General features: G+C 43.0%; 1 protein-coding gene across 1 annotated transcript in view; it reads left to right on the top strand.

The window, feature by feature from the left end:
* The window catches only part of LOC137664373 (ephrin type-B receptor 5), a 76,969-nt gene that overhangs the window by 25,902 nt on the left and 37,923 nt on the right, over window positions 1-13,144 (top strand). Inside the window, exons 3-4 of the mRNA XM_068402314.1 lie at window positions 3,870-3,934; window positions 8,496-9,192. Coding sequence (XP_068258415.1) covers window positions 3,870-3,934; window positions 8,496-9,192 — 762 coding nt within the window. The remainder of the gene's footprint in view (window positions 1-3,869; window positions 3,935-8,495; window positions 9,193-13,144) is intronic.

The raw sequence follows: 13,144 nt of genomic DNA, 5'->3' as shown, positions 1-13,144 counted from the left end.
CTTATCTACTAATGTACGTGTACATTTGGATATATTCAAAATTCAACTGGACATGGCCTTGAGCAACCTACTGTAATTTAGCCTGGCCTTGAGAGGAGTATTGATCAAGATGACCTCTATACCTCCCTTCCAGCTTGTTTCGTTCTGTGATTCTATGGTGTGGTCATTCTTAGCACCAGCTTCTCATTCCCACAGGTAAAGGGATTCTTTCGCTGTCTTTTCAAGATCAGCTTTCTTCTCAGTGGCTATAGCTTGCCTAGACTTGGGTTGTTATAATTCCTTCTTGCACCACTGCACTGTTAAGACACTGAGGACAAGTGTTCTTCAATCCAGAAAGCTGTTAGGACATCTATGCAATCCAGAAAGCTGTTAGGCCATCTCTGCTTTCATGAAGGTTGTCCAAGGGTCAATTATCCTTGCGTGAATTGTCATGTTCTTGCATCAGGGAAATATTTCGCCTGTAACACAAGCACTAAAGTGTCTTGCTTGAAAGTATACGCTAAACAAAATCTGAAAATTGTTAACATGCCTATTCTGAACAGCCTGATCTGAAATAGCAGCTTCCAACCTCTGCCCAGTTGATCTTGATGTTGATATTATAGTATAGTGCAACCCAAGAGATTGGTTTGTGGTGTAAGTATAGACTGGTACTAGCATAAGTCTTCGAGATTTTTTTCTCTCCCTTCTGGCCTGCAAGAACAGAGGACACTGAAATGAGAGCGTAGTTAATTCTGAATTTTGTTTTACGAAGAGTGCAATTAATCCATTTGACTCTGATATAAAAGATGATTTTTTTTTAGTTTAGGGAAGAGAAGTACAGGAGAATCTCTCATCAGCTATTTTTCTTTTCTTTGAACTAAAATAACTGTCTCAATAAGAAATTAGAATCTTATTCTTAAAAAATGTGAGATTAAAGCAGGAGTCAAAGAAGAATTGTCATCATTTCATGTGTTTAAAAGCCTCCAGATTGCTCAGATACCTTGATTATTCCTCATTTTTAATCCACCGTGGAATATTGTTCTGTTGATACTGAGGTCACCTCAGTAAGTGTTGTCTCTAACAGCATCATAGACTGACCTGGGCTTGGGTCTGAACTGATCTTGCAAGACCCTTGATTTTCAGCAAGATAGAAAGGGTGTAAGCCATTTTTCTTCCAGGTTGGTAAATTCATCTGAACAGATCATTGCTATCTATCTGCACTGAAGAGCAGCAGAATACTGGTCTAGCCCAGCACACTGAAGATGTGGAATGCTACATCAGTATTAATAAAGTGGCAGAGTGAAGGCTTATACCTGTACACTGGGATGTAGTCATTCATACTGTTAAATTATTAGCACAGTCGTGGGTTTGGCCTATGCCAACTAATCTTCACCTCAACAGTGCCTAGGCATAGGTCAGAGGTTAGGATGGACCAAGAACCATTCCTGAGAGATGGTTTGGATGCAATCATGCGCTTCTGTGGGGTTGGACTTTTTAGCCATGTGAATGTGAACCATACTGTGCCTGTTGTCCTCAGAATTAGAAAGCAGTCTAACAGCTTGTTAGATTTATGAGTATACATGCAGCTAGTGTGACTGGGGATCTGATTCAAGGTATACAGCCAGTAGGAGAGGGAGAAAAAGAAGGAAAAAAGTGAGGGACTTTTGACCGTAGGTCAGCAAATGAGATTTATGCACACAACATTCTTGTGTACCTCTCTTATTTTTCTAATGCTTCCTGAATTAAAATATTCACTGTGAGAGGGACAGTTCTGTCTGCTTCAGGCTGCCCGTATCTGTTCACCTGTGAAATATTCAAGTGCTTGATAAAGATTACCTTGCTCTGGTGAGAAGCCATCTGGAGAATACACTTCCTGCTAGTCATGGCAGAGCCCAGGCTGCCAAGCAGGTCTTCTCTATTTTCTCACTTCTCCTTTGCATTCTCACTTTTTATCTCGCTTTCCATGCCCTAATTAACTTTTCTCTATTTTATTTTCTCATGGTGTTTCCATGGGGTAGTTGCATTATACCTTGGTAAATGGGAGAGTCAAACCTGATTAGAAAAAAATTCTTTCTTTGTTGAAAAATGACCTTGTGTATTATTCCAGCATATCAAAGCCATATTTGGGAACCCAATGGCAAAGTACTGACATGATGGAGTGCAACCCCTGTGCCAGACTGTGCAATTCAGACAGTAATGTGCATGGGGGAATGCCAAGGCCCTCTGCTGCCAGGACAGCCTAGGGGAAGACTAGGGGTGCCTCAAGGAGGCACAGGCCTTTCACAGATGTTTTGCCACTCAGAGGAGCCATCCGAGCTGCGCTATCCTTGAGTACCGAGCTGCTCAGCATTTCCTGAGGTCTGTTAGGTAATTTTAGTGGGGTTGTGCTTTAACCAGTAGCTCTTTCCAGTTCTGGCAAGCCAGCGTAGATATTTTGCACTGCTTTTGAAGCAAGGAACTGCATCGGCTCCTAGGAAGGCCTAAGACATATATGCTCTCCTGTAGGAATATAGTGAACATCAGTTCAGGGATATCAGTGAAGTCAGGTCTGGATAAACTTGCTCACTTGATCATGTCTGGTTTAAGATGAGTCTAGTCTTTCCTTTCTGCTGATTAACATGAAGTGAATCCCCAGGAGCACTGATAGGGATATTGAAGTCAGCAATCCATAATTTGGAAATAGAAACTATTGAGGATCTCTCCTGTATAAAACATGGGACAATCATCATTAAACCTTTGCAAGGGGAATAATGAATCCTGTTTGTGGATAAATTGGATGTTACTGCTGGGTTTTGGTTTTTTCTGTGGGTGTTTTTTTTTAACCAAGAAGATACAAAAATGAAAATTAAAATAAGCAAACAGAGATTGACCTTCCAGAATTTAAGAAAAAGCAGTTTATTTGTATAGTATGTATCAACACATGTAAATACCTATTTGACAGAGTCTTTTTCTTCCTCTATGTACCCACCATAAATGTACACAGAAAAGTGCACATGCTTGCATACCAGTAACTTCCAGGGTGGTCTCAGACCTTGACATTCTCTTCTGGAGAATACTATATGTATAGCTTGCACTTTCACAATCTCTTCTGTATTTCTTTTACCTGAACAGAGAATAACATCTCCAAGAGCAGTCAAGTCTAGTACCTGCCTCCAGCAGTAGATTCAATAACAACGGAAATGCAGACTAGTTGTGGGAATAAGCTAGGCCTGCGAAGTTCCGCATGTACCCTACTCCTGAGCAGTATAATGCAAGAGACTATTTAATACTGATTTTCTGATAAAACTGTGACTCATACACAGGCTTGCAGCCTAATGCCTAGCTCCAGAACAAAGTGAATCCATTACAGGATCAACCGGGTCATCATCCTAAACTGCCACAGAAATTTGGTTCCAGAGCTGGAAACAAAAGTGTCTTAGCCTTGTGTCCACATTTACATCTGCAAATAAAATGGGCAGTCATGGTCCTGAGGAGAATGGCATGCATTCATATAACTCACCTCTCTGTCCCACCCTTTCTTTTCCAAAAAGAGGGTGGCCTCATCTGTACTGCTCATTATGATAACTCTGCTCCATGCTGTCAGTGTGCTTACACTTTGCCTGGGAAAGTTTTTGTCTGGCCAGAATATTGCCAAGCAACTTGCTAACCATGAGTTAGCATGATTATGTGCCCAGTGCCTCTGCCCCTGTCTTGGTCCTGCTTAATTTATGGACACAGCCTGTTGTATTTAATTTCAAAATATGAATGTATGTTCCCGGTGTGTGGAAGCCCTCTGCAAGACATGGTTTTGGCAATTTTTTTCAGAGACAATCTTGTGAGGGACAGATAAGATTTTAGCCTGACTCGGAAAAGCACAAAATACTTTTTTTTTTTTTTTTAAATATAAACAGAAATACTTCTGGATACAACTGGAGAGAACTCAGAGATTGGCTGGACCACCCACCCTTCTGATGGGGTAAGCATTTCCCTTGTCCACTTCTTGACCGCATCTCTGCTGGGAAGGTGTGCATGTGGCTGATGAAGAAAGGGAAACTGGAACCGATGAGACTTGTTTTATGGATTTTGTACATATGAACAATTTGAACACGGTACATAGTGGAAAGCCAGATTGTTAAGGGAGGAGGATACTGGGTGGGATACTATTGCGACCTCCTTACCCTCTTCTTTCCACCCTCCTTCAGAAATACTCATGAGGTCTCCAGCCATCCTTCCAAACAGACTAAATAGAATAGAATAGAATAGAATAGAATAGAATAGAATAGAATAGAATAGAATAGAACAGAACAGAACAGAATAGAATATTTCATTTGGAAAGCACCTGCAACAATCATTTAGTCCAACTGCCTGATCACTTCAGGTCTGACCAAAAGATAAAGCCCTGATAACAATGTTATTAAGGGCATTGTCCAAATGCCTCTTAAACACTGACAGGAATGGGGCATTGACTACCTCTAAGAAGCCTGTTCGAGAGTTTGACCACCCTCTCAGTAAAGAAATGTTTCCTAACATCAGTTCTGAACCTCCCCTTGTACAGCTTTGAACCATTCCCACGCATCCTATCACTGGATACCAGGGAGAAGAGATCAGCCTCTCCTTCTCCACTTCCCCTCCTCAGGAAGCTGCAGAGAGCAATGAGGGTTGCCCTTCAGCCTTCTTTTCTGCAAACTAGACAAGCCCAATGTCTTTGGTTGCTCCTCATAGGACATGCCTTCCAGCCCTTTCACCAGCTTTGTTGCCCTCCTCTGGACACATTCAAGGACCTTTTTAAAGTGTGGGGCCCAGAACTGCGCACAGTACTCAAGGTGAGACCGCACCAATGCTAAATACAACTGGAAGATCCCCTCTTTTGACCATCTGGTTATGCTGTGTTTGATGCACCCGAGGATGCGGTTTGCCCTCTTGGCTGTCAGGGCACAATGCTGACTTGTATTGAGCCTGCTGTCAACCAGCACCCTCAGGTCCCTTTCTGCAGGGCTGCTCTCCAGCCATTCTCCCAGTTTATACTTGTGTCTGGCATTCCTCTGTCCCAGGTGCAGAATCTGGCATTTGTTTTTGTTAAATATCATAACATTAATGATTGCCCAATCTTCCAATCTATCCAGATCCCTCTGCAAGGCCTTTTGTCCCCCAAGACAGTCAACAGCACCTCCCAGTTTGGTATCATCAGAAAACTTGCTAGTGGTGCATTCAACTCCTGCATCCAGATCATTGATAAATACATGGAACAGAATTGGCCCTAGAATTGAGCCCTGAGGAACACCACTGGTGACCAATCACCAGCCAGATGTAGCCCCATTCACTAGAACCCTTTGAGCCCTGTGGACCAGCCAGTTCCTCACCCAGCTCATCATGAACCTGCTCATCCCATGGCTGGGCAACTTGTCCAGAAGGATGCTGTAAGGGACAGTATCAATAGCCTTACTAAAATCCAGAAAATCTTCATCAACTGCCTTCCCTTCACCTACTGTGCAGGTGACCTTATCATAGAAGGATATCAAATTAGCTAGACAGGACTTTCCTTTTGTGAACCCATGCTGACTGTGCCTGATGATTGCATTGGTCTTCAAATGATGGCTTGCAGTAGTACCCAGTATTATTTTCTCCATAATTTTTCCAGGTACTGAGGTTAGACTAACAGGACTGTAGTTTCCTGGGTCTTCCCTCACACCCTTCTTGTAAATTAGAATAACGCTGGATAGCTTCCAGTGAGTAGGGACCTCCCCAGACTCCCAAGACCTTTGGTAGATGACCGAGAGGGGCCCTACTGTAACATCCGCGAGCTCCTTCAGTACTCTGAGATGAATCCCATCAGACCCCATAGACTTGTGAACATTCAGCTGATACAACTGGTCCCTTACAATTTCAGTGTCCACAAATGGAAAGTCACTGTTCCCGCATTCATGGTCCCCTGACTCAGGGGTCTGGGCAGCCCAAGGTCTATCAGTATTATTAAAGACTGAGGCAAAAAAAGGATTGAATGCCTTTGCTTTTCTTCATCCCTATTAGTCAGGTGACCATCTTGAACAAGTATCTGTCCAATGTTTTCTTTAGACCTCTTGCTATTAACATATTTTAAAAAAGCTTTTCTTGTTGTCTGACACAACACTGGCCAGTTTCAACTCTAACTGAGCTTTGGCCTTTCATGTCTTTTCCCTGCATATATGAACCACAGCTCTGTAATCTTCCTGCGAAGCCTGACCTTGCTTCCAGAGATCATACAATTTCTTTTCCCTCTTGAGCTCCATGAGGAGTTCCCTGTTCAGGCAAGATGGTCTTCTGCCCCACTTGGTTGACTTCCAACATGCTGGAATTGCCTGCTCCTGTGCTTCTAAAAGGTGGTTCTTAAAAGCTGACCAGCGCTCATGGACTCCTAAGCCCTCAAAAGCAGATTCCCAGGGGACACCGCTAAGTAGCTCCTTGAATAGCTTAAAGTTTGCTCCCTTGAAATCCAGGGTAGAAACTTTGTTGTCCTTTTTTCTCATTACACTGAAAACTTTAAACTCAACCATTTCATGATCACTGTGGCCAAGACAGCCACCTACCATCACATTTTCCACAAGTTCTTCTTCATTTACAAATAGCAAGTCTAGGAGGGCATCTTTCCTAGTTGGCTCACTGAGTACTTGTGACAAGAAGTTTTCTTCCCCAAACTTCAGGAATTCCCAGACTTGCTCATCACAGCTGTATGGTATTCCCAGTTGATGTTTGGGAAGATGAAATCTCCCATAAGGACAAGGGCTACCGATCCAGAGATTTCTCCTAATTGCCTACAGAATAACTCATCAGTGCTAACATCCTGACTGGGCGATCAGTAGTAGATGCTCACTACATCTCCTTTGTTTTCCATCCCTCTGATCCTTACCCAGAGGCTCTAAACTACATCATCACTAACTGTCAGGTCTGTACAGTCAAACCTCTCCCTTACCTACAGTAAAACTCCTCTACATCACCTGCTCTGCCTGGCCCTCCTGAACAGCCGGTAGCCCTCCATCCCAGCACTCCAGCTGTGGGACTCATTCCACCAAGTTTCACTAATACCAATGATATCATAGCTCTGGGAACTGACCAATGCTTCCAGTTCATCCTGTTTGCTTCTCATACTGCCTGGGTTGGTGTACAAGCATTTCAGATGTGCTCCTGAGCCCTTCATGCTCCCAGGAGCAGTATAAATGTTTCTGCTAGCATTGCCACCTTCAGGCAATGCCATGTTAACCCTTGGCTTACCTTCAGCTCTCCTGTTGGTATCACGTTCCCACATCAATTCTAGATTGAAGCCTTCTCAATCTGTCCCGCCAGGTTATGAGCAAAGATGCATATCCCCTGTCAGGTCAGGTGGATCCCATTAGGTCCCAGCATACCTTGTGCCTCAAAGACTCTTCCATGGTTCCAAAAGTTTTGGCAGAGGCACCAGTTCTGAAGCCAGATATTGATATCATGGGATTGCCTGTTTCTTCCAAAGTCTCTCCCCATTACCAGGAGGATTGAGGAAAACACTGCCTGCCCTTCTGAAGTTTTTAGCATTCTTCCCAGAGCCCTGAAATCTCTTTTGATCGACCTTAGACTTTTTGTTGCAGGAGTGGATAATAGTGTGAAGGCTCTACTAAGTTCTTCCGTTGTCTGGTGACATCCCTAATCCGGGCCCCAAGGAGGCAGCAAACTTCCTTGAAAAGAGGGTCCGGTCTGCAAATGAGTTCTTCCATTTCACACAGGAGGGAGTGACCATAGCTTGCACATAGTTTCTTCTATAGTTTCTTCATATATAGACTATAGCTTGCATAGTTTCTTCTCGGCACTGGTCTTAATGCAGGTCTTATTGCGAGCAGTTGGTCAATCTGACTTTGGTGAGAGTGCTTACACAGGTTCTTTGTCTTCTATCTCATTATGCCTCGTACCTATTCTGTAAAGCTAGTTGAGAGGGTACAGACAGGTTTCTCTTACAGCTCCATGCGGTAACCTGCTTCCACCCCTCCCCATCTCTCCCTTGTGCCTTCCTTCTTGCATAAAACAGATCCTGGACCTGCCCTTGCAGTGGCCATGCTGAGTTGGCTTGTGTGCATTGGAGATGGCAGGGGACAGCTCCAACTGTGATAAAGTTGGGTAGAAGGGACTTCTGCTTTAATGTTTTTTTCAAAGAAAAGTGTCTTGTTTTCTGTGTCATTTGTTTGTGTTGTGCATCTTGTCTCTGGCGATGAGAGGTGGGGAAGTAGGAGGGAAGAAGGTGTGACTCTCTGATTTTAGGATTCTCAATGCCATATGACAGGTTCTCATGAATTATGTTTTCCTGCTGCAACAGTTCTTACAGGCTTTAACAGCTCTTCTATACAGGATCATACTTTGTCCTGTCTAGAGTGCTGTGCTGCACATGCCATCAGCAGGTTCAAGTCTTGTCACAGATGCGGCAAGGATAAGGGAGGGGAAGAAGGAGGCCTGTCCTGTATTTTTGGTGCGGTTGAACACTGAATCCATTTTTTTTTTACTATTTCTTCTTCCTTTTCTCTCCCATATATCCATTATAGTGGGATGAGGTAAGTGTCCTGGATGACAAGAAGCACCCGATCCGAACCTTTGAAGTCTGTAACGTGGATGAACCAGGTCAGAATAACTGGTTGCGTACTCACTTCATAGAGCGACGCGGAGCCCACCGAGTCCATGTCCGCCTCCGTTTCTCAGTGAGAGACTGTGCCAGCATGCGCACTGTGGCTTCGTCTTGCAAGGAGACTTTCACACTCTACTACCACCAGTCAGAGGCTGACATAGCCTCTCAGGAACTGCCAGAGTGGCGTGAGGGCCCCTGGACCAAAGTGGATACTATTGCAGCTGATGAAAGCTTTTCCCAGGTGGACAGCACTGGGAAGGTGGTAAAGATGAATGTTAAAGTACGTAGCTTTGGGCCACTCACCAAACATGGCTTCTACCTGGCCTTCCAGGACTCAGGAGCCTGCATGTCCCTGGTGGCAGTCCAAGTCTTTTTCTACAAGTGCCCAGCTGTGGTGAAAGGATTTGCCTCCTTCCCTGAAACTTTTGCTGGAGGGGAGAGGACCTCACTGGTGGAGTCACCAGGGACGTGTGTACCAAATGCTGAAGAGACAAGCATGACTGGGTCTTCAGGTATTCGGTTGCACTGCAATGGAGAAGGGGAGTGGATGGTGGCCATTGGACGATGCACCTGCAAGGCTGGCTACCAGCCTGTTGATGATGAACGAGCCTGTCTAGGTGAGAGACCTTTTTTCCCCACCCCTTAGGCAGACACGTTTTTGTTGGTTCTCTCTATTAGTAGCATTTGGCATTTGCCAAACGTTCAGAGAGCTAGGAAATTAAATAATTTCTCACAGAGAACGCTTACTAGCAGCCTCTTCTGACTCTTTTAGTGCCTTAGACTGGAGTTGGAGCAACCACTTCTTGATGCTAAGAACATGGTTGGAAACTCCACTCAGGCCTTAGTTCAAGCTGCCACCAGAGACAACCTGTTAGGCTACATACACAGAATTAGCAGGAGTTGTAACTAGCGGGCTCTCACATAGTTCCACTTGTTTACCAAGAGGCAACAGTGTTATAGGAGAGATACCACATGGACCAAAGCTGAGCCCAGAGCTAATACACTCTACCGTTCTAACTAGTTTGGGCCCTTTTGCTAGTGCTATTGGAACTAGTGATAAAAAGAAAGGGGAAATGGCAGCAGCCTGGTCATGGGACAGGGAACATGCATCAGGGATCTATGAGCCTGGCTTGGTAAGAAAAAACAGTCATAATGGATATTACCATTACCTCTAATGTGCTGTCTGCCCTGGGGCCAATGGTATTTTCTGTGAAATGCTTGTAGGAGGAAGTAGAATAATTATGTGTCACCCAGTAATCGTATTGGGCCAAAATCTGACCAAGCCAGAACACCCAGTCTAATGTCATGACTGTCTTCCTATCTCAAGCTTAAGACAGTCCATTAGACAAAACTGTTTATGTTGGTTATGAAATTTTGTGTATAATGTTCTTCTGGTGGTTCCTTGGTTTTAATATTCATTTGCTCAAGATCTCTCGGCAATATAAAATGTTGCTGCACCATGCTTAGTGCTCTAAAAAATTGAATGTAATTTGGAACCCAATTTTGGCTGCAGACACAATTTTAAAGTTGGATTCAAGTAAGAGTTCGACTGGTACATTGAAAGTACAAATATGCTGGTTAACACCAAGTGCAAATACAATGGTTAATGGTTGTCAATATGTTAACTTAAATTCCTGTTTCGTAAAGTGATTGGGGTCATGCAGAATAACTTTACTAAAATACAGTTCATTGTTCTGGAGACTTATAAAGCAATTAATATTGGTAAGTGCTTTTTATTTGTTGAAGCTTTGAGAACGATGAAAATGTGCGCACCTTTTTATCCTGCTCATCCTGAAAGAAATGTAACTACGTTCATATAGTGCTGCTCCTGAGACGGAAAGCTCAGATGGACATAGAGCAGCTCTATATGGCACTAGCTTTGTTGTCTGCATCAGTAACATGACTAGATCACAATCCAGGTAAACTGCCAGTCAATAATTTAGTATCAGACAGTAGTCTTAAGCACTCAAAAAATACAGAAATTAGGCTTGGCAAATAAAAATAGGGATCTTTAAAAAATCTGTCTTCCCTTTTTTGTAGTGTTCAATGAAAGCTGGTACTCCCTTGCAGCCCCATTATCACAGAAGCTGGAGATAGATGAAAATGGTAAATATTTTAAGGAATAACTGAAATAATGACAGTTTATCAAACTACAAAACACTGTTCCCATTATTTACTTCCTGAGATTCCATGAACAGCTTAGAACAGCCAAAGACAGCCAAATAATGAACCTTAATGTTAGGAGGTATTTTTTCCCCTCATATTTTTCATAAACTCCTCTGGCTTGATCCCCATTCCCGATCTCTTCTCCTGCTAACAATATGTTGCTGTCCTGTCTGAATGGAGCCACGTTCAGCTAGCATAGTTTGTCCCCTTACTTGGTGTTTCTTTCCATGCAGTCCTTTCCAGGACTTCTCCTCTGTATGTTCTCCCTGCTTCCTAAGAGCAGAAGTACACTGCGATACAGAGTTGCTACAGTGTTCTATATGAAATACCAAACAAAAGCAATAGCCCAAGGGCAGATTTCTACTGATGATCCTACGAGAGCTCTTCTTAATAAGACTGAAGAATGAACCAAGAATAAGAAGGAGCAGCAAGTTTCCTTCTTATTCTTTGTAGAACAGTGTGTGGGCATTGCCTTCCCCCTCACCATATGGAGCCTGTGGAGCCCTTCCTGGACCAGCTGTTACCTCTTTATTTAGAACAAAGGATCTGACAAGAAACATTCTGAGCAGATTGATAGAAAGCCCTTTTTTTTCCTGCCCCCTACCATGAGTTAAAATACTTTCTTTCATTAGTTTCATAAGACTACCTGCTGTTTTTCACTATATGGCCAATTTCTCCACCTAAATAGAAGAGTGAAACAACATCCCTTAGAAAGCCCTCTAGGTGATGTGGGATGTGGTGTGTGTGGGATTCACTTTTGACTTTATCGAAGTAGACTTTTTCTCATGCTGAACAGTCAGAAAGAATGGCAATTTACAGAGGAAAAAGAAAGGATGGTACCTTAGCACCTTTTCTTTCTGTAGATGTATACATGCAGGGTGCCTTGCCTTGTAAGGTTTCCTGCTACACTGAGGGTTTTTCCACATGGAAGGCCAGAAACGGAAAGTTCTGGGTGATTAAGCCATCCTAGGCTACTGGCTTCTAAAATTCTGGACTGATTGGCTGTTCTCCCAAGTCTTCTCTCAGATTGACAGATTCATTACTAAAAACAGTTGTTCTTGGATTCCATCCCCACAAACCATTTTACAGTATAATGTGTTTCTTGGGATTCACTGCCCACTGCTTATCATTGCCTTTTAGCTAGAAGTCACATGGGATTTAAGTTACCAGATGCTTTTGAAAATAATACTTAGCATTCATGACTGAGACATTTAAAAAAATATTTCAAAAATGGCAATGTGAAGAAAAAAGAGAAGAGAAATGACTACTTGAAAATGTGCTAAGCTGACTTTCAAATGAAGAAGTAAGGTGAGCTCTTAGCTTGAAAAATCACTGAAATAGAACTGTTAATTTAATAATATGAAATTCATCTTTTTTTTTTCTTTCAAGTCCAAATACAAATGAATTCCAAGTCAGTTTTGCCAATCAAGTTCCATGTCTCTTTTTGTACTCGGTCCCATAGCAGTATCCAATATGATGTTTGTCCCGCATCACTGAAAATGTGCCATTACTGTATCAGTATACCCCTACCTCTGCAATTACCCTCCAGCTCCCCACCTGCTGTTTCTGTATCTCAGAGGACTGACTTTTCTCCCTTTATCCAGCTTTGATGTCTGAGGGAGAGAAGATCACGGGGCTATAGGAGAAAACATAGATGGAACCATATTTAGAAAGGGATAGAGTGGAGGGAGCTATTTCAGTCATGAGATTGGGGACAGGTATTTGCATCCTTATTGAAGTCCCCATGTTGGACTGCTGTGTTTTGCCAATGGACGGGGTCAGCACAAAGGACACAGACACCAGGTTCAAAAGATAAGCTTATTTTTACTTTAGTTTAAAGCAGCAAAAAAGAAAGAAAGCAGCAATAAAATAATAAGGGAAACAATACACCAAGAACAGAGCAAAGCAAGGTGATGCATCTAATCATTACTACATAGAATTAAGCATAGTGATTAAGGAAGATTCATCACCAATTGCCTTAATACTTTACCATCATCCAGATCCATACATCAGCTGGGGAGCCCTGGTTGCAGCGAGGATTTGGAGAGCCTTTCCCAGCAATTGGGAGGTCCTGCGCAGTGTGTCCCCCTGTAGGTGAGGTCTCCAAAGTCGCTGTAAGAGGGTCCAAATTTTATACTATTGAATAAACAAGGTTGCATAACTTCAAATGTAGAAAAGTCTTGTTTCACTCCGTTAGATGCCAGCCAAAGCCTGACCAGGGCTCAAGGAGGAACTAAGGGAGTGTCATTACCTATTTGGCTCTGACTACATGTTCCCAGTCAAGGCTGGACACCTGGTTTCATGGCCTTGACAACTTGCCTCTAAATAAGGAAAGATAGATACATTCTCATGACATGGATACATTCTCATGACTTTTAATTTTCACTGATGGTTATATTTTAC

Source organism: Nyctibius grandis, chromosome 5 (genome assembly GCF_013368605.1).
Source record: "Nyctibius grandis isolate bNycGra1 chromosome 5, bNycGra1.pri, whole genome shotgun sequence".
NCBI lineage: Eukaryota > Metazoa > Chordata > Aves > Nyctibiiformes > Nyctibiidae > Nyctibius > Nyctibius grandis.
Note: the sequence above shows the minus strand (reverse complement) of the source record. Positions and strands in the feature narration are given on the sequence as shown.